Source organism: Lagopus muta, chromosome 6, assembly GCF_023343835.1.
Source record: "Lagopus muta isolate bLagMut1 chromosome 6, bLagMut1 primary, whole genome shotgun sequence".
Taxonomy (NCBI): Eukaryota; Metazoa; Chordata; class Aves; order Galliformes; family Phasianidae; genus Lagopus; species Lagopus muta.
In genome coordinates this window covers 49,223,025-49,244,329 of record NC_064438.1, presented here as the reverse complement: position 1 = coordinate 49,244,329, position 21,305 = coordinate 49,223,025, and the positions used below count along the sequence as shown (strand labels likewise).

The 21,305-nt window shown below is 40.7% G+C and overlaps 1 protein-coding gene across 2 annotated transcripts in view; it reads right to left on the bottom strand.

Annotated features, from left to right (window-relative positions):
* PPP2R5C (protein phosphatase 2 regulatory subunit B'gamma) overlaps nucleotides 1-21,305 on the bottom strand; it is a 75,668-nt gene that overhangs the window by 43,841 nt on the left and 10,522 nt on the right. The window contains exon 3 of one of the 2 annotated variants that reach the window (XM_048947568.1): nucleotides 14,907-15,066. In XM_048947568.1, the coding sequence (XP_048803525.1) occupies nucleotides 14,907-15,066 (160 nt within the window). Of the gene's footprint in view, nucleotides 1-3,039; nucleotides 3,250-14,906; nucleotides 15,067-21,305 lie in introns of those variants that run through there. The other variant, XM_048947569.1, reaches the window with a different exon arrangement.

Below are 21,305 nucleotides of genomic sequence, written 5' to 3'. Positions count from 1 at the left end.
TAACTCTGAAGTCTAGTGACAAATGTTAACTGCTTGCCTTAATCTATACTGCCTTCACAGCTGCTTTCTTTGCTTAAAGTACAGAGAAGAAGGCCCAATTCCTTGCCCCAGGCCTCATCTCAATTACCTGGAACAAGGCTCTGAGTCCACTCCCATCACCCTAGGGCTTTAGCTGCCAGAAGGTCTCCATAAGGAGAAAGCAGCACCTTGAAAATACCACCCTGCTTTGCTTTCCTCTTGCACCTTTTCTCTGCTGTCCTTATGTCATCTCCTGGCAAAACATACACAGACCAGCTGCTTTATCTACTCCATTTTTACTTGTTCTTCTATGCACACAAGTCTCCACCCAAGACCACGAAACACAGCAGTTACTCCATACTCATGACAGCTGGTCTATATAAAATCGTGATTTTCTTAGCTTTAGCTTGTTCCAAGAGGAGCTAAGCTCATCATGAGCACCAATAACGAGAAGTTCTGCTGTCCATCATGTGCTATCTTTGTACTCTAGAATAATCAATGCAGCAACAGCGCAACTGGGATCTCCTGGAAAGCCTGCTGCAGGTGAAATGACCAAAGGGCTTACCACCCCAGCAGGCCAAACACCCCTACTGAGCCAGGGCTTTCAGCATAAGCAAATAAGAGACCAAGGGCTGTGTGCCACATGCATTCACTCTGTGGCTGTACTCTCCTGGTGTTTGGTGTTTTCCACAATAGGTCCAAAGTCATATTCTGCAGGCCTGATTTCCACACACTGGTCTCAGGCAACTGCCAGCAGTCTGACTGTGACAAAGGGCAGAGCCTCATACTACCAAACCAGGAAAGGAGAACACATTTTTATGACAGCCATCAGGGTCAGCCAACAGGTCAGTGCTTGCCAAACAAGTCCACAGTGACTTCAAGCCAGGTAGTCAACATATCAGGATCCAGAGAGATGAGGTACACACCAAAGATAAAGCTGCAACCCGGATGAGGCAACGGCAAGGCCAAGGGCCTGACCTTAACAACAGCTCCAGAATGAAGGACTAGGCCTGACCTTTACACTGCAAAAGGAAGTAATCCTAATTGGAAATCAATCCTATACTGCAACAGGTGATGTAAAAGGACAACAACAGCATGGATTGGGGCAAACAGTAAATCTTTGTCATTAGATGTCAGAGTTATCAGTTCATTTTAATTACTAATTATACATAGTACTGTTCTGGGAGGGTTCATTTGGGAGGCAAATCAGTATTGCTTACATCAGAGCAGCTAGCAATATGAGGCTCACAAAAGAATGAAGTAATGTGTATAGATGGAGGAGGTGATCTCTAAAGAAATTCCTCTGGGCTATAACAGCAGACACTCACCTAATTTCTTGCCTTCTGAAAAATGCTAAATTATCTCATACTACTTTCTTAATTGCTTATAATAAAGTTGACTCTTCACTCATTAAATAAAACAAAACCAACAAAAAAAAAAAAACACAAAAACACACAAGCATAATAATCCTTAACCTCAACCTTACTAGTGTATTATCATGCATACCAAAAATATTGCATTTAGGATATTTCAGAAGCTTCTTAAAATACGCTTTCACAGTTACGTATTTGATCTGAGCAACCAAAGGGATAACAGATTCACCAGTGTGAACCTTTTTTCATACCAAGACAAAGGATTGCTAAGGTTCAGCATTATAATATTACACAGTTCAGCTTCACACATTTTTTTTTTTTTCTAAAACAGATTTGCACCTTTAAAAGATGGAGCTTCTACCATTCCAAAAGGTATCATTAAATTAAGGTGATTTGGGCAGAAGGAAAAGCTACAGCTCAGGCAGTCACAGTTATATTCCCTTGACAACAAGCAAAGCCCTTACTCTAACTCAAAGGAATTTTACCACATTTCCCCCCACTCACAGACCAAAATTAGAGCCTTCTAGAATACATTGTCTCACTTCAGACAGAGGATAAGGGTCTTTCACGGGTAAAAAGAAATCATTTTTCCCCACATATGCTGACAGCTACTACTGTTTAGAGGAGCAGGCTTCTGAACGTTGTTTGTTTAAAAATTAACCTTCCAAAGCAAAATATTTTCAGCATATGGAATACTCATAAAAAACTAATTATTTTCAGTACCAATAGCTAGCCTGTGCCTGAGTAAGCTGAGAAGCTAAAGGTAATCACAAGCAGCATCAGCTGTGTTTCTTCCAGATAAGTGCCATTGTTCAGTGTGCGCTGATCTCATCTAAAAGATGTTCTGTTTTCATAAAAAGTTCTAAAAACAAAGCCAACTTGAGGAAGATGTTAAAAAATAAATGCTTTGATTGGTTAAGAAGCTTGTTTATACCACTTAGAAAACAGAAAGAAGTCACAGAATCACAGCAATACAAAATTTCGCTAACTGCAAAAATAGAAAAGACACACAATATTACGTAGAAGCTTCCTACCAAAATACATTTTCTCTAGGAGCTACACAACACGTCCATTTTCAATGCAGTAATTTTATAAACCCAGGAAGACGTATCCTGCGCAGCGATTTAACATCCAGCACCATGAGCCAACGGGCACATAAGTGCTCGCTTGTTAGGGCTGAGCTGCCTCTCTTCTAGGAAATGCTTTATGAATGCATAAAGGATATTTTCCTAATGTATGTCACATCTCTCTCCCTGCCCCCCAACAAGACCAATTCTTCCACATGCTGCAGTGCATTTGAAAAGCATTCCAACCCAGCAATGCACACACAGCAGCCCTGAAGCACACCCATCGTTTGTCCCTTTTCTATAAGAACTGTATATGGATAACTTGGCTCTTCCCTCCCCCTCCCCCGCTACCTTTCTGGGGTAGTGACTTCACATCCTTTGACATCAGCGCTTGCTGAAAGGGGGATGGGAGAGTTGCAGCAGAAAGCAGCAAAACCTGCTTTTAGCAATGCGTGCGATGCCTGCGTGCACGCTCAGCCTCCTCGCAGAGCTCGGAGCCGGCTGCCCGGCTACAAAGGGCTCCCGCAAGGAGCCGCACCGCCCCGGAGCCGGCCGGGGGGTCGCGATCCGCCACGACTCACCTCTGATGTGCAAAAGAGCCACGGGCTGGAAGGGCCCGTTGGAATTGGCTGCGTCAACCACCATCCTGCTGCCGGCTCTGTTACATGTCAACATCTAGGCTCCGCCGGGCAAGGCAGCGTATTCCTTAAGGCAAGAAACCGGCCTCCATTTTAGTTTAAAAAAAGACAGAAACTGAAGCGCTCTGCAGCTGGAGGGAACTGGCTGCTGGGTGATGTCAGCGGGCTGGAGGAGCCCCATTGGCTGAGGGCCGCAACTTAAAATGACACCGGGCGAGCCGCGAATGGGAGGCGGCCGGGCGGCAGGCGGCGCGCCCCCCAGCGGCCGGGCTCAGGGAGCCGGGCGGGCGGCCTTGGGCAAAGGGCTGCGCCGGGGCCCGGCGTCACACGCGGCTATGGCCCGCCGCTCACGTTCACTAGCGCCTGTTAAAGGAGCGCACGCATTACTTGCTGTATAATGATAATAATAAAAAAAAATAAAAAAAACACGAAAAAGTTTAACGTTTCTTTCAACAAGGCTGCCAAGAATTGCCACGCAGGAGGCCAACTCAGCACTGAGAGCACTTCTACATCTTTACATTTCGAAAGCCATACAAAAAGCTGCTCCCAGTGAGATGGATCTCTGACTTGTTTTTAACAGCAGTTTGTAAATAGAAAGCCCTACTCACGCTCCAACGAAGTGTTTTATGGCTGGTTACTGGCACGGGTTTGTCAGGACGAAGCCATACACATGGCATTTGGGAACTGAATAATGCACTCTCCAAGCTCATGTGAGTGTTTCTTCCACAGAAACAAACCTACACTGCAGCTTAACTTGGACGTAGCAGAACTCAGGTTTTTATTTTCAGCAAGCTCAATAGAAGTGTTGCAGCAGTAAGAACCGGGACACAGTCACAGAAAAATTTTGCTGCACAAAGCCAGAAATCCAAAAAAAAAAAAAAAAGTAGCATAATTATTTTTGCACTTTTTTACCTAAATTACTTTGGGTATTTGTAACAAGACTGTAAAAAACCTTTATCACAGGAGATCTGAAGATGTGTTTTTACAGAGTTACTTGAAGGCCCATTTTGTCTCCTGGATACCACACATCTGGGAGTGACATCCAAAGACAGACAATGCATCTGTACTAACCCCAAAGCTGCACAGCTCCCCAAACTCTAAACCAGCATGTCACCTTTTCTGGTATTCAAATTATTTGATCTACAACATTTTCCTACCTTATGATAGAGGAGTACATCCAAAAACAAAAAGATGCTTTTCAGTTACATAATTTGCTAATGAAGTTTTTGAAGAAAAATCATCAGGCATACACACAGCTGGCTGGAAAAAATAATGCACTGCCAAATGTAAGTTAGAGCTCTACTGAATATTACTGAATTGGATGAAGGGAAAAGACTAATTGGGATAGGTAAGAGAGGAGTATTTACTTGTGATACATGAAGGAATCAATTAGATTTATTGCTGACTGGGCCTGATTTAAAGTAGTACATCATGGATGTTCAAGAAAGATGCAAAAGCTTAAGTGAAAACAGTCTAGAAATAGTCTAGATATATTACTTACTAAAATATCAAGTGGGTGTTTTTTGTGTTGTGTTTTTCATATATACATATATTTAATAGGAGGGTGAGTGAGAGTGGGTGGCTGTTGTATAGAGTTTTTTTGCAGGGGGAGTAGGGGAGTAAAAATAACAAGACTGTATCCAAGTGTTTTAGAAAGTAATTGCGGAGTTGGAGAGAATTAGTTTTCCATTCACTAAAGACAGTAAAGACAGTCCATCAAGGAGGATTAACTTAAATACTAAACAAAATCCTTTCACAATAAAAAAGTGAAGCAAACTAAGACTGCAAACTTTTTCTCCAAATTAAAAATAGCCAAACATAACAAGTGATATAAATGTAGCTTGTTTCTTGCTTCTAGGTGCCATTTGTGGAACACAAACTTTTGATGCATTTTTAAGCCTCTTCTCCAAGACTGCAGAGATTCAGATCATACATTCTTCCAGTCTAGACAGTAGATATAATCACAAAAGTGTCAGTTTCTATATTCATACATTCTTTGGGTATACCTTAGATTTTAAACTTCAGTCTTCTAAAAGAAAGGCTACAAAAGAGAGCCTTGTAACAAGACTAGATTTAAAACTAAAACCAAGATTGAACCCAACCAGAAAGTGCTCTGCAAGATCTTAGTAGATGAAGGAGGAAAGAATAGCTAAATGTTTCTGCAATATTTTCATATGTAGAATTTTATAATTAAAGGGCAAATGGAATAGTACTAAAGAATATCAACGAGAGGAAGAAGAGGTTATTTAAACAAATTTGTGAAGACAATTTTCTTGCAACAGAATAAAAAAAAACATTAATTCTAAAAATGGGTAGCTGAAGTTAACAAATAAACAGCAAATATGCAGTGACAATACAGCAAAACTGTAGCTATCACAGGTCTCCTCTGAAGCCTGCTCCTCACATCAAGCTTCCTGACAAGAGGAATGACAGAAAATCCCATCAAGATCTCAGGATATATTTAAACGTGTTACATTTAGGAGCTAGCACTGTAGCTGGTGAATTCTCTTTAGCCCTTCAGCATATCTGGTACTTCCTTCAAAACAAATGCTCCATTTGAGTTGTCAAGTAAAAAAACAAACAACAAAAAAAACCCACAAAAGAGAAAGCCACCAACAGCCCTCCTCCCAAACAACAAATTCACCTGGACAAAGCCTGCCTTTGCTTCTGTTCTGGACCTCATGTGATTTCCATGAAGACACCTTAAATGGTTACCTCTCATCAAATAAGAAGTTGGGACTTCTAGACTGGGAAAGGAGGGGGGCAGGGAAAACGTTATTTAGGCTGAATTCTAAAGATACTAAAGGCATAATTCTGTGACTACTGGAAGCACTATTCCTCAGCAACCTAAGTTAGTTCAGTTGCAGATTGCTTTCAGTTCTCTTCCTGCATTCCCATTTGCTTCCATGGTTTTCCAACCACATAAAGAAACGAGTTGGGATGAGTCAAGTCATTTCCATAATCTGGTTCACCAAACAGCCATGCAGAAAAGGAATGGGAATAAATGGGACTAGGTTTTACTGTAGCATTGATTTTTTTTTTTTTTCTTTCCCCCACAGAATCACAGAATCTTTGAGTTGGAAGAGACCCTTAAAGGTCACCTACTGCTCAATCAGGCTGCATAGAGCCCCATCCAGCCTGATCTCAGGTGTCTCCAGGGCTGGGGCTTCTATCACCTCTTTGGGCAACCCATACCAGTGTCTCATGACTCTCAGTGTTAAAAAAAAAAAAAAAAAAAAAAAACAAAAAAAAAACCACACTTTTTCCTTATATCTGGTCTCAATCTGCCCTCTTTCATTTTCAAATCATTATCCTATGTGTTGTCCTACCACAACAGACCCCACTAAAGAGCTTGTCCCCTTCTTTCTTACAGCCCTCCCTTTAGATACTGAGAGGCTGCACTCAGGTCTCTCCAGAGTCTTCTCTTCTCTGGGCCACACAGCCTCAGCTCTCAGTCTGTCCTCGCAGGGGAGGTGTTGTGGCTCCCTGGATGCACTCTAAAAGGTCCATGTCTTTCCTTTACTGAGGGCCCCATATCAGGACACAGTACTTCAGGTGAGGTCTCACCAGAGCGGAGTAGAAGTAGTTTCATCCAAGAAACTCTTTTTTTTTTTTCCCCTTTAGGCAAAATTTATCACTCTTGCAAATGATGTAATGCTAAAAAAAGGGTCTCCTCCCAGCCCCAAACACTGAGTTCAGAAAGTTACCTGAGGACAACTGTCTTAGGAGAAGAAAAGAAAGAAGTGCTATACAGTCTAGAAAAGAAGCTGCAGCAATGGGAAAGATACTCGACTCCCTCATACAACAGTCTAGCTCAATTCCAAAGGACAGAGAATGAAAAAAAAAGTTCTTCAAGCAAATAGAGACAGTAAGCACTAAATATTCTAAATAAGAAAATAAATAAGAAAAAAAACCATAACTTGGGTAAATAAAACAGATCTGAACTACCACTTAGCTTCCCTAAAAAATTCCAAACACTAAATCATAGAGAAAAGATGGCATTCTACATTCAGAGTCAAAAAATCAGTAACATTTACTTACTAGTACACAGGAAAAAAATTAATTAAAATTGAAATTGACAAGCATCTACCTAGACTAAATTTGTCTCTATCTGCATTATATCCCATTATATTTGCATAGTCTCTGAAGCAACGCAGACACACAGACTCAACGAGACCAAATTCTTCTTCAGCCAACACCATACACTCAGAACATGTTTTAAGCAGAAAAAAGTTAAGGAACACATAGTAAGCTCAGAAATCCACACAACAAAATTAAAAAAAAAAAAAATCATTAAAAAGAACTGTCTTTTAAAAACATATTTTGGTGCAAAAACATACTTCCCTGGGCAGATAGCAGAGACTCTTTTTCAAGTACTGACAACCTATTTCAACTAAACCTTGTATAGAAGCCAACACAAAACCACATACAGGAGTAATATTGATGTATAACACAGATCACAAGTCATTTTCTGGAAATGAAGCTTAAAATCACATTTAAGAGTAAAATCTTGAAAGCATGACAGTTATCCAGCAAACACTCATCCATTTCAGTGTATACATATTAAATACGTTTGATTAGTAGATGTCTTATGAAAGCAATTTAGTGTGACAAAAAAGTTTAGGTCAGTGAGGACCTGTGCAATGGACAGAATGCTCTCTTTATAAATATGAGCATACTAAAAGATAATTCAAATGATTTAAATTCTGAATAGAGAGGTTATAATATACAATTTAAAACATGGTATTATTTTCTACTTTAATGGGTTCTATCTGGGCTTGAGTGGAAACAAGTTTGGTAGGAAATGCTGCCAGTGACAGATGTAAAGCATTCTTCTAGCACTTCCAGCTCCTGACTAATGAGTAGGTGTTGGAGAGGGCAGTTGAAATGGAAAATGGCTCATTAATCCTAGCCTATGATTCCATGTAAAGCTAACTAAAGAAAAATACTGACTCTCAGGCAAGGTATTTCTCTTTATAACCTTTTTTTTGTTCAGTTATTATTCACTCACAAAGGGTATTGTTTTTATCTTTAGAATGTTACAAAGTCACTCAGACTGGATAGCCGCTAAATAATCTAACACTTTCATAATGATTATTTACTCATTTGATTGTGTATTTTCCTGTACCAACATTAAATACCTACCATTTTTTTCCGTGGGATTTCTACCATTTCTGTGTATACCAACATTGCAGAAATTTAAATCACTCAAATTTGATTCAATAGTTCTTCCAGACACAAAAAGTTACTAAATTAACATGGCGAAGAAAACCTCCAGGCTTCTTTCATAGGATACAATAAGTACATTCAGTGACAACTAAGCACACTGATATGGGACCTTCTGCAATATTTTCATCTACAGGCTTTTTGTTTCAATAAATTCAACACAAAATTAGGCTACCAAATACACTATAGCAGCATGAACGCAGCCAGGATCAGAAGAACAACACTTAGCATACTAAGTTAGTCCACTGTAGTTCATGTAAAATGGAGAAAACATCATCTGTTTGACAGCACTGCATTCAGCGACGCTTTGCATGACAATGAATTTGTTTTGCCTCATTGTTTTGCCTATTAAATGCATTACATCTCAGGGCAAATTATCTTTTGAAGCAGCATAATTTTGTTTAATCTACTACCTTACTTTGCATAAAACTGTGGTGTTACCCCCTTACAGCTGGACAAAATTCTTTATTTGCTGTGCACGCAGATAAAAAGCACAATTCAAGTGGAATGGCTGAAGTACTGCACCTTCTGTGATGGAAGTGACATTAAACATTCAGATTTTGTCTCAACAGCTTGTAAAGATAATGCTCCTTAAAACCTCCAGAAAGTCCCTTACCTTCTAGATTCCCATAATTCCAAGAATATTACAGATACCCCACCTCTTCTACATCAAGAAAATAGATGGTAGTTGAACGAAAAATTAACACTTTGATCAATTTACCTTGATCTCAATTTTGCTTAGGTATCTGTTCCCTGGGTTGAGAGAAACATGCAATAGTTTTCTATTCTTGATCTCTTCAGAAACTGTCACTTTTCCCATTCCTCACTGTTTAAGAAATTAATATTTCTCCATCCACTTTTTGTTTTACAGTGCATCAGAATCTTAGGGTAGAATCACCTCTTCTGCAATCTTCATTCATCAGATTTCAATACTGCACAGAGAAAGAAAACAGAACTCCCTTATACAGCCACTTACAACTTAAAAGCACTAGGAAAGCTTTTACAACACTTGCCTCCCTATCAGAATCCTATATCAAAGGCAGACAAGTTGGGACACCAGCCCTCCTTTTGCACAAAACAGAATTTGGCACACCTATTAAGTCTCTTCTTGGAAAAAAAAAAAAAATCTACCATTCACTCCACAGGACACGCATTTAGAAAATGGCATCCTTATGACCTGTCATCTTTTTTCTTTCAAATGGATATTTGTTATTGTTTTTTGTCATTGATAGCCCAACTTCATTACTAAAACTATTAAGTCAATAGAGCTATTTCTTCCTACACTGAGATATATATGTACACACATGCATGAAGGGGAATGCGTGTGTAAGGCATTTCCCAAGACAGCAAAAAACCCAGCCACTAGGGGAAAGAAACAACTCCATAAACAAATTAGGAATTGATTTTGAAAACAAAAGCTGAACTCAATTGCCAAATTTAAGACTATAGAAAAACTATGTTCACCTTTATATAAAAAGAAAATAGCAACACAAAACACAAAGCCATGACAGTGGCATCACAGGAGTTCACCACGAGGCTATAAAACCTATTTCCACCCAGCTTTAAAAAACAGACATGCTACAAAAATAGCTTTTTTGAGTTACATCCAAATTTACATATGCATGACTAACACTTGTTCATAAGGATATTATTTAACACTTCAGAATATTATGGAGCATCGCATTCTAAGATAATTATTCTAGGACTGACAGAATACTGTCATTCAATGAATATTACTTGCAGATTTAAGCTAGATTTGTGACACAACAGTATTCGACCACATATGAAGTGTTTTATTCCACTCAAGGCACCTTAGCACTGTACTCAAGAATCCTCACGGCAACATTGTTTTGTATTCGTATTTGTTTTGACTCAGATCACATCAGTAGAAAACATCACCATTTTGTACAACACCTCTCTCAACACATTTACACATTTATTAAAAATCAGCACATTCTTGCAAAATAACATCAACAGATACAACTGCGCTCACCTGTCTCCACTGTAAAAAAAAATACCTTGTAGCTTATCAACTAAAAGTACATAATGGACAAAGAACTATCTTAGAAATACATAATTAGCATGGGAAAAAGCATCCACTTGTAATGCAAGTATTTTTAAAATTCTGTATTTTAGAATACATACTTACTGAATCACTAACCTTAAATTTTACTTTTCGGTATCAGATCTTACAGCAGAGAAAATACAGTAATAAAGGTGGCCAGTTCACTGTTTATGAAACAGTTTGAACAGTTTCGGCTGCTTTTTCATTCCTTTCTATCCTTTATCAGTAACTCAGCAAATCCAGAGCAACACCTCAACAATTCAACCCTTTGGATGCCAGTGCTGGCATGCTGTTCTCACTTAAAAGGGGCCACTACGATCCCCATAAAGTCAAAGTAGTATTTTAAACATGTTTGCAAAAAATATTAAGCTCTAATGATTTAGATAGTAAACAACACATAGAATTCACAAATGACTGCATGAAATTCTCTTCTTAAAGAAAGTGTATAAGGCAAAAAAAAAAGCTAGATTTGGAAGTAAACATGATTAGTCCATGCCAAAAGGAAGAAATGTCATCCTTACCTTTCCTCAGTATTAAACTTAGATCTGTACGATCTGAAATAGATGGAGACTGACTTTTTACATGACCTGACAGTAAGGGGGCAAGAGGGAACAGTTGTAAGTAAAAAGAAAGGAGATGAAATCATCTCAGTCAGGGGAAAATTCTTTACTCAGAGGGCAGTGAGGCCCTGGCACTGCGGCCCTGGCACTGCTGCTCAGAAAGCTGTGGGTGCCCCATCCCCAGAGGTGCCCAAAGCCAGGCTAGATGGGCCTTGGGCAGCCTGAGCTGGTGGGGGGGCAGGCAGTCCATGCAGGAGGTGGAGCTACTCATGCAAGTTCTAGAGCTTTTTCCAGTATGTGATGTATTTAGGTGTCAGAAGTTCATATAGTTAACCTAGATTAAAGAATTGAAGTAAAATTCACAACACTAGCAATTAGCACAGTAACTGCCAGCATAGGGCAAAGCAAATCACAGACACTCTGGAGTTATTTGCTAATTTAACTGTAAATAAATAAATAAAATATATATATATATCCATAGTGTAAAAATAAGCTTTAAAGAAGATTCTGTATTTCAAGTGGAGAGTTGCAAAGAACACAAACTTCAGTGTAACAGCGGTCAGATACATAAAATAAATACTTGTCCATACTGAACGTTTGTGCTGTTTGTGTCTCAGAACACATTCTGAATTCATCAGTTTAAATACATCCTGAATTACAAGCCATTTTCTTAACAGTGCTAAAATAATGATAAGCTTCTGAAAGCTGAATCACCCTTAATTATTTATACTAGCTATAACCAAAGCATTAATCAGGAAGTTTTCAAACACCACAAAAAAACCACAAAACACTTGATTAGGCCCCAACAAGTAACTTTTCCCAGACAACAGCTAAAAACAAAACCAACTTTCTGTAATAAGTACCCATACTACAAATCTTAGCAAACATGGTAAAGCAGATAAGCTGAAGTTAACACAACACAAACTTGTAGGCACAGAATTTTTTTGTTTCAGTGAGAAATTAGCAAGATCTTTGCACACCATCTGACCTTAGATTACAGTCCTGGAAGCAGCCCTTCTGGGATACTCCTGGGTTATGAGCAGGCAGACACTGCCTGTTCTACCTGCACTGAGTCAGGCTGCACTTCACCGTGCTGTACAGGGATCTTCGCTGGCTTGCAGTTTTGCTAACACACGCATGTCTCTGCAAAGCAACAGCACCCCACACTTCTCAGAAATTCTGTGTTTATTCTTAGAGCCTCTTAACTCATAATTTATTTCCTTTTCTTTCTGCTAAGCTATGCAGCTCCTCCATTTCCTGAATAAACTGAGGGTTTACAATGTTAAGCGTAACGTGCTCCAATGAATACAAATCATATTGCACTAATAGCAGTTATCAGGGCAAACACACTGGCATTTCCAGAAACAATTTCATGCAATATCTAACGGAAAGTTAGCAGCATACCTGAAGGCTAAAAGTTGAGGCTAGTTTAGGTTAAAAGGCAAAATATTTCCCATGTAAGAAACACAGACCAAAAACCACTTAGGCAGTTCCCCCTCTCCCTTCTCATTAGTTCAAGAGATCCGCTGACCCCAGCTCGAGTCCTACAGCACAGAAGAAAGCAGCCATACTTCAGCATTACCGCAGGCCACTGAGAGCCTACCAGCCACAAGCTCCCACAGAGCTAACACAATTTTGCACACACAGAGTCAGTTCCATTCTGTAAGTTGTGTTTTTAATACGACCTTATATGAAGTACCTCACACGACACCCTACCCAGTATTTATGAATGGAACACACATCTCTTGGCCTACTACATGTAGAAGGAAGGTTTCCCAGCACTGTGGCTACAGAAATACAGCTCCCTTAAGAGTTTTAACCAGCTTCCAAAACAACTAACCCAAAGCAATACTGTGTTCATTCCAATCCTTTACTCAAGTCAAACTTGCCTTAATCCCCTTGGCCTTTTTAAATTACAGCCTGGCCAGTAGGCTTTCACTGCTGTCCAGGCAGGAAACACATGCAAAAAACTCAAACACAGAACAAGGAAGTTTAGGAAGTCCAATAGCCACAAGCAGGCACATGTACTGGGAGCAACAATTACACAGGTACCTGGCTACTATCCATGAGACTGGACATAGCCTTACTAGAAATGCAGTAATTATTATCCATCACTAGATCACCAATGGTACTAGTGTTTCATAACAAAGTTTGACTTTCAACAGCCTGGGGACACACATACAGCACCATGAGACATCCTCCAGAGCTAAGTTCAGCATCTTTTATTTCCTGTCACCTGAAAGTAGGTGAAAGGAATCACAGCTTGAAAGACAAAGCATGTGCGCAATACATTGCTATTGACATGTAGTGTAGGTACATTGCTTCAAAAGCATTAACACACCTTACACAGATAAAGATTTTTTTTTTTTAATTCTTGTATTCCAATCAGGCTCTCTTCTGCCATTCGTTGATCTATTTCAACTCCAATGATATCTTTCAAAAAATTTCTGTACATTCACCCCATCCTCTGGGGACTGACTACCTTTCCCCATCCCTCATCCACACTCACCTTTTCTCATTCCATCTCAATATCCTTTCTGCTTCCAGTTGAATACTCAGTCCAGTCTCACTGACCTGACAGCCCCAGACACTACCAGAAACACACTATTTACAACTGGACAGAATGGAGGTTCTAAGAACAAATCATGAGTATTTTCCTCTGCAAGTGATTCTCTGAACAAAGGAGAACGCCTGTCAACAAGGTTGCGATCAAACTTTTTTCAATAAACGCTGCTTTTATTTGGTGTAATTTGCTTATGCCTCACCCCAGATTGTGATGGCTAACTGTATGTGCGTGGACTTGCCCTGTCAGTTTAAGACATACAACATACCTTTCAGTAATCTGTGGTGTTACATATTCTTATTTAGACATTCAATAAAAGAGATTGAAATTTACAGATTAAACTGCATTTATATCTTGAAGCCTTTTATACAGATTTTCACGCTAGCAAGATGAACAGTATTCCGTATTCTTTTCATAAAAGCAGTATCCATGGGATAAGAAGAATGCTGCAGCCTAATTTTATCTACATGAAGAGCAGTACAGTTCATGTAAGCGGGGAAACTGGGTTCCTTATTGTCAAGGAGCACTAATGCATTATATCAAGAGGAAAATTATTAAGGAAAAAAAAGTCTTATCCCCTGACATTTTCACATCATCTACCACTGGTCTGCCTAACATTTCAGTGATGTATTGGCGTTTCACTGCCAACTTTGAAGACAGGAAAGTAGTATGCACTGCATTCCAAAAATGCCTTTTTTGAAATAAACCTTTAGAGCAGATCAGTTTCTTGTAACCTACAGATCAGTGCATCCGAGCACATCTGGAAAACTGCACCTTAAATCCACAAGGTACCATAAGCACAACACACTGACATGCTAACAGCACAGACAGTAGCTAAAACAATAAATACCACATTAGTGAGAGAAGATGCATCAATTATTATTGTTTTTCCATCACAGGCAGCAGTAAATATAATTCTGTATGATCACAAAGCCCTAAAATTGACAAAATAAAAAAAACGATGTCACCAGAAAGACACAACTCTGTCTAGTTCATGCTCAGGAAATCCGACCAACCAGCAGGGATAGACCTGGCCTTCTCTCAGTGCCAAGATCTTTGTTTGCACAAAGTAGAGTTTGAGCACGTCTCATTGAAGACACAAAATTGATGTTTTACCAAAAAAAAAAAAAAAAAGACCAAATATTTTTCTTTTATGCGAGATGGGTGAATTTACTTACACATAAACCCTTTGGGGCTGAAAAGGCTCAGGTATTTCCTAAACTGACTGCCAAGATGGCAACAGCCTGGAAGCCTGTTTGCATATGCAAGTATGAGCAAGTTTGCATATGCTAATATTTAATAGATAATATGTTTTTCAGTTAAAGAGTCAGAGTAAAAATGCTTCAATCTCACACTCAATCCCTCACAAGAGTCACTTTGGTTTAGAAAGACATACCTTTTAAAGCTGGCAGTTTTTGAAGCTCCCTGTTATTGCTGACATTAAACCTTGATGAACTCTGACGCTTTTCCTTTTTTAGTACTGTCTGGGGTGCTGGTACTTTGATTTTAGATAACTGTGCTGGGGGAGGAGCGCTGTTTGATTTTTTGTTTGACACCTGTTTAAAAAGAAATGAAAACAGTTAACTGTAGTTGGACTTGGAGCATCTTTTACGTTGTCTTTACAGAAATAACATAAATAGAATGTTTTGACTGAAAGGTTATTTTGTCATCCCCTGCATGTATAATTACTTTGTTCCCTATGTGTATTATTTCTATACCATAACATTCACATAGATGGAAATTAATCATTCTGTTACATGCATCCACCCATTTATTCAGTTACCTGCCAACAACAAAAAAATGTTATAACATAGCTCCTCAGCTGCTCCCACCATCTGCGTGAGGAGTCCAGGTCTTCAAGGTACTTGGCTATCTGACTTGAGCTTCAAAAGAATCAGGACCCTGTCTATTTACATCAGCTGAACTTCACTCTGCCTATTTGTATTGTGCCTTGCAGTCAGAGTCATATATTGGCCAGGGTATTCAGACTTTGACAGAAGTTTAGAAAATAAAAAGGATGAATCTTATTATTGTAGCAAATAGAGTTAGGAAACTTCAGCAGCTTCTAAAACATACATATAGCAGTTTGCTGCCTATTCAGAGCAACTGGCTTTTACTATAATATTCCTTACCATAAAGTCACTGTACCTCTGTATGAATTAAATAACAGAATGAGAAGAATGGACCTTTTTGCTCCATTTCCCAGAACATATTTGATAGTGCTCTCACTCAAACTAAATAAAATGCATCACTAACAAAAGCCTGTTGAAATTGAAAATTGAAATTGAAGCTTGAAATTAGTAAAGCAACATTACCTTTTTTTCTTTTAAGTAGGAAAAGCAGGTTTAAAGTAGGCAATAGTTGACTGTTTCTAAACATGAAAAACTTCACAAGGCACTTTACAAGGACAATAATACATCTAGATACATAATACATCTAGAAACAGTCTACAACAGGAATGTAACAACAGCTAAGTGAGAAACCTTACTGCAGGTACTGTAGTTTGGTGGTTTTTAGTTTTGCTGTTTAGAAAAAAACCAGGATCTTAAGTTGATGTAGAAACTTTTCAAATTTGCAAACTATTTTACATTGCAGCAAACTACTGAAAAGACACCTTAGCTTACTGAAAAGACACTCTCTCTTACAGGAGGAGAACACAGTCTCCTTTTCAATAAATGCCTGTATGATAAGTAAAAGGAAAAAAATTGGACAGGAATGGGATTCAGGATGGAAATCGGGTCATAATGCTGCTATTTCAGCATTTCAATGGATTTAGATATAACAGATACAAAAGCTGTGTTTCAGTTACCAGACACTTTCATAGAGATGTATCTAAAACAACAAATCTCATATTCTGAAGAGGATTTCCAGAATAGCTTATTCATTAGCCATTTCCATACAGTTTGTGAGTGAACACGTTCAGTGCATGTAGAAATGTTACCTTACCATACATCACCATTCACAGAGTCTAAAGGTAGACAAATTGAAGACTGTTGTTTTATGCAAACCTTTATCTGGAAGCAAATACTCTGTAACCGGCAGAGAAACGTCTGTATTTCAACAATACAGTACTGTATGTAACAGAACTGTTCACGCGTTGGAAATGGCTGAAAGCAACATTTAGATGTTTAATGAGAACTAAGATACCCATTCTGCAAGTTTTTAAAGTTAAAAGAGCAAAAATACAGAACAAATAAGGGAAAAGAGGCAGTACATTGATAACCACACGTTATCAAAAATACATTCTAGACTTCCAGTAAAAATGGTGCAAGTTTGTAAGTTAAAGGCATTTACATACAAATGACATTTCCCTGCATTATATATATTTTTTTTCACTATTTCTCTAAAACACTAACTGCTGAAAAATCTTTTTTGCTCAAATACAAATGATCCGCGAGGTAAATTCTACCCCTTAACTCAAATTAAGAAAAAAGTGTTCTAAATTATCAAGTGACAAAGCAGATGGAAAAGTAGCACTAAAAATTAGGAAGCGATGATTTGCCATGCATTATGCAATTAAAGCTAATTATACTTTCAACCTATTATAAGCAATATTACTATACAAGATTCTACACTTTTAATGTTATGCTTGATCTTAATGCTGTTTTCTGAACAGGCTATCTTCCATTACCACCTGTTTTTTTGTTCATTACTTAAAACAGGAAAAGTCACTTTCCTGCTTCCTCTATTCCCAAGCAAATTCTTAACTGTGAATTAACAAGTACTCACTTGTGCCTTTACACACACACACTATGGTAAATTAAGGTAACTCACTCACCAGGAAACCATGTATTCTGAATTGCAGATAAATTCTAAAATTAGCCAGAAGTAGTTATTTAAAAGGATGGGCAACATTTCTAAATAAAGGCGTTGAAAGAAAGCATTTTTTGTTCCTATGGCAACTTCCAGTCTTGCAGTGATGGTTCCGCGTAATTCCAGCCATGAATCACCAGCCCTTCTTTCCACCATCAGCCCCAACCATCCCTGAATTTCAGCTGTGTTCCAACTGTTCAGCCATCACACATCAGAGAACTGCCAGAGCAGCTTACAGCTCTTGGTTATGTGAAAGCTATGCTATGCAGCAATGACTGACAACTTCTGCAAGTGGCACTACAGCTCTCTAAAGACTGTGCTCACCTCCAAAACTGGCACATAACCAGCCTTTGCATTGAAGGGCATCTGAACAAATTACGTCATTTTAGGCAGCACATCTCAGTCATCCCATCTTTTATTTTCTGCATTAGGCAGCTGCAAGCCTAATGAGAACAACTCAGACTACTTTACTTTTTAAAAAGATACAGTGCTCCTTAGTTCTGAGTGAAGACCTGTGCTCAGCTTCCTCCCCCAGTAACCAAACTATTTCAGAAAACCACAATTCCTGAGGAAAGCTGACAGATATTTGGCTACGAAGAACAATTATTTGATAGTAGAACAGTCAAATTACAGATACACTTTTATCAATACTTTCAGTAATTAGAATGGGAAATACCTGTTCTTACGCTCGTTCTGAAAAACCGCTCCCTCCTACTCAAGTGTTTATATAGTCACATTCAATTCAAAGTGGCTGATAAACCTAAAAATGTGTACAAATTACTGTGAAAAATCATCATACTGAGAAATCACAGAATCACAAAATCACAGAATCACCCGGGTTGGAAGGGACCCCAAGGATCATGTAGTTCCAACCCCCCTGCCTAGCAGGGCCACCAAACATACACATTCAGATCAGGTTGCCCAGGACCCCGTCCAACCTGGCCTTAAACACGTCCAAGGACGGGGCATCCACAACCTCCCTGGGCAGCCCGTTCCAGGGCCTAACCACTCTCCTAGTAAAGAACTTCCCCCTAACATCTAACCTAAATCTTCCCTCCTTCAACTTAAAACCATTTCCCCTAGTCCTGCTGTTGTCAGCCCTTTTGAAGAGTTTACTCCCCTCCTGGGTGTAGGTTCCCTTCAGGTATTGATAGGCTGCAATGAGGTCACCCCGCAGCCTTCTCTTCTCCAGGCTGAACAAGCCCAACTCCCTCAGCCTGTCCCCATAGGGGAGGTGCTCCAGTCCCCTGATCATCTTAGTCGCCCTCCTCTGGACCCTCTCCAAAATCTCTACGTCCTTCTTGTACTGAGGGCTCCACACCTGGACACAGTACTCCAGATGGGGCCTCACAAGAGCCGAGTAGAGAGGGACAATCACCTCCCTGTCCCTGCTGGCCACCCCTCTCCTGATGGAGCCCAGGATCCCATTTGCCTTTCGAGCTGCCAGAGCGCACTGCTGGCTCATGTTCAGTCTCTCGCCCATCAGGACCCCCAGGTCCTTCTCTGCCGAGCTGCTCTCAAGGACCACTCCTCCCAGCCTGTACGGGTGCCTGGGGTTCTTCCGGCCCAAATGCAAAACCCTGCACTTTGCCGTGTTGAACCTCATCAGGTTCACCCGAGCCCAGCCCTCCAGCCTGTCGAGGTCCCTCTGAATGGCATCCCTTCCTTCCACCGTATCAACCGCACCACTCAGCTTGGTGTCGTCAGCAAACTTGCTGAGGGTGCACTCAATTCCCTCATCGATGTCATTAATAAAGATGTTAAAGAGCACCGGTCCCAAGACAGACCCTTGGGGGACACCACTTGTTACCGGCCTCCACCTGGACATAGAGCCATTGACCACCACCCTCTGTCTGCGGCCTTTCAACCAATTGCTTATCCATCGGGTCGTCCACCCATCAAATCCACTTCCCTCCAATTTGGAGATGAGGATGTGGTGGGGGACCATGTCAAAGGCCTTGCTCAGGTCCAGGTAAATGACATCGGTCGCCTTCCCTTCGTCCACCAATGCCGTCACTCCATCATAGAAGGCCACAAGATTAGTTAGGCATGACCTTCCTTTGGTGAAGCCGTGCTGGCTGTCTCGGATCACATGCTTGTTCTTTATGTGACCGAGCATGTTGTCCAGGAGGATCTGTTCCATGATCTTCCCAGGCACGGAGGTGAGACTCACTGGCCTGTAGTTCCCCGGGTCCTCCCTGCTCCCCTTCTTGTATATGGGAGTGACGTGACCCTTCCTCCAGTCGTCCGGGACCTCACCTGACAGCCACGACTTCTCAAATATGATGGAGAGCGGCTCGGCAACCACCTCAGCCAGTTCCTTCAGGACCCTAGGATGCACGCCATCCAGCCCCATAGACTTGTATTCATTCAGTCTAAGGAGGCACTCTCGGACTTGCTCTGCCCTTACAGTGGGGAGGGATTTACCTCCTTGGTCCCCACATAGAGGTTTGGGGATGCAGGGTTCAGGGACGTGAAAAAGACTAGAATCCTGGCCACCAGTGAAGACCGAGGTGAAGAACTCATTCAGCACCTCAGCTTTCTCTTCATCTGTTGAAGCCAGTTCTCCTTTTAAATTTACCAATGTAGGTACGCCCGTTTTGGCCTGTCTCTTCTGGGCAATGTACCTGTAGAAGGTTTTCTTATTGTTTTTCACGTCCCTTGCCAAGTTCAGTTCTGCCTGCGCCTTGGCTTCCCTGATCCCACGTCTGCAAGTCCGGACGGCATTCCTGTACTCTTCCCAGGTGACACAGCCTTGTTTCCAGAGCTTGTACACCCCTTTCTTCGCCCTCAGTTCTCTCAGCAGGTCCTTGCTGAGCCATGCCGGTTTCCTACCTCGCCTGCCCACTTTCTTATTCAGCGGAATGGAGACCTCTTGTGCTTCCAGGAGGGCATCTTTGAAGAGCCGCCAGCTCTCCTCAACATCCATGTCTTTGAGGGCAGCGCGCCAGGGGATCTTGGCCAGCAATCCATTGAGTAGAAAGTGTTTATGTAGATCATAATTTAAAAACAACCTCCAGATTTTCTGATCATCTTCACTTTTAAAGCTGCAGCTTCACTTACTTTGACGAATATTAAGACTATCATGACAAGTGTAATTCTGACTTCTAACTCCTGCTTGTAATAATTGAGAAAACAGAGCTTATGCTCCTCGGTTTCCATGAATAGGCTTGACTTGAATTCAAGAAAGGAAGAAGTTACTTGTCAGTAACAAGAGCTCAAGATGTAGTCCTTGCATCCCTCCTTCATGTCACAAAACAGCTAAGGTCAGCAGGGTCCCTGGGGTCCACCTACTCCAGCTCCTGCTCAAGCAGGGACACCCAGAGCAGGGTGCACAGACACATCCAGGCAGATCTTGAAGAGATTCCACAGCCTATCTGGTGGCCTGTGCCAGTACCTCATTATCCACACAGCACAGAAGTGCTGCTTGATGGTCAGATGGGTCCTCCTGTGGCTCAGTTTGTGCACACTCCTCTTACCTTGGCACCAGGCAACACAGAAAAGAGCCTGGGCCTGTCCCCTTCGCACCACCCTTGTCCATGTTTTAAAATACATTTATGAGACCCCACCTCCCCAGCCTTCTCTTCTCCAGACTGAGCAATCCCAGCACTCTCAGCCTTCCCTCATAGGAGAAGTTCTCCAGTCTTTGCAAAGATATTGAACAACTGTCAGGCAGAAGTCCTCATGTATGAAGAATGAAGTACATTAGTGTTTTAACAACACTGCTTTGAACAGTTTGATTCCTTGAGCACCTGACGCAGGTGCATACTGACCAAAGCAAAACACTACATTTGTGATCAGATGAAAAGGACCAAGTGGACAAAGCACATCCCCATTTACAGCCAGCTTTTAAATTAATTGATCATCACCCACCAGCCCACATGGTAACTTCAGACAGTCACCTAAGAGAAGAGAGCTGGAGAGAACTGGGAGCAGAAACAAGGGTGCACCTGTGCCCCATTTCAACAAGTCTCTCCAGAAG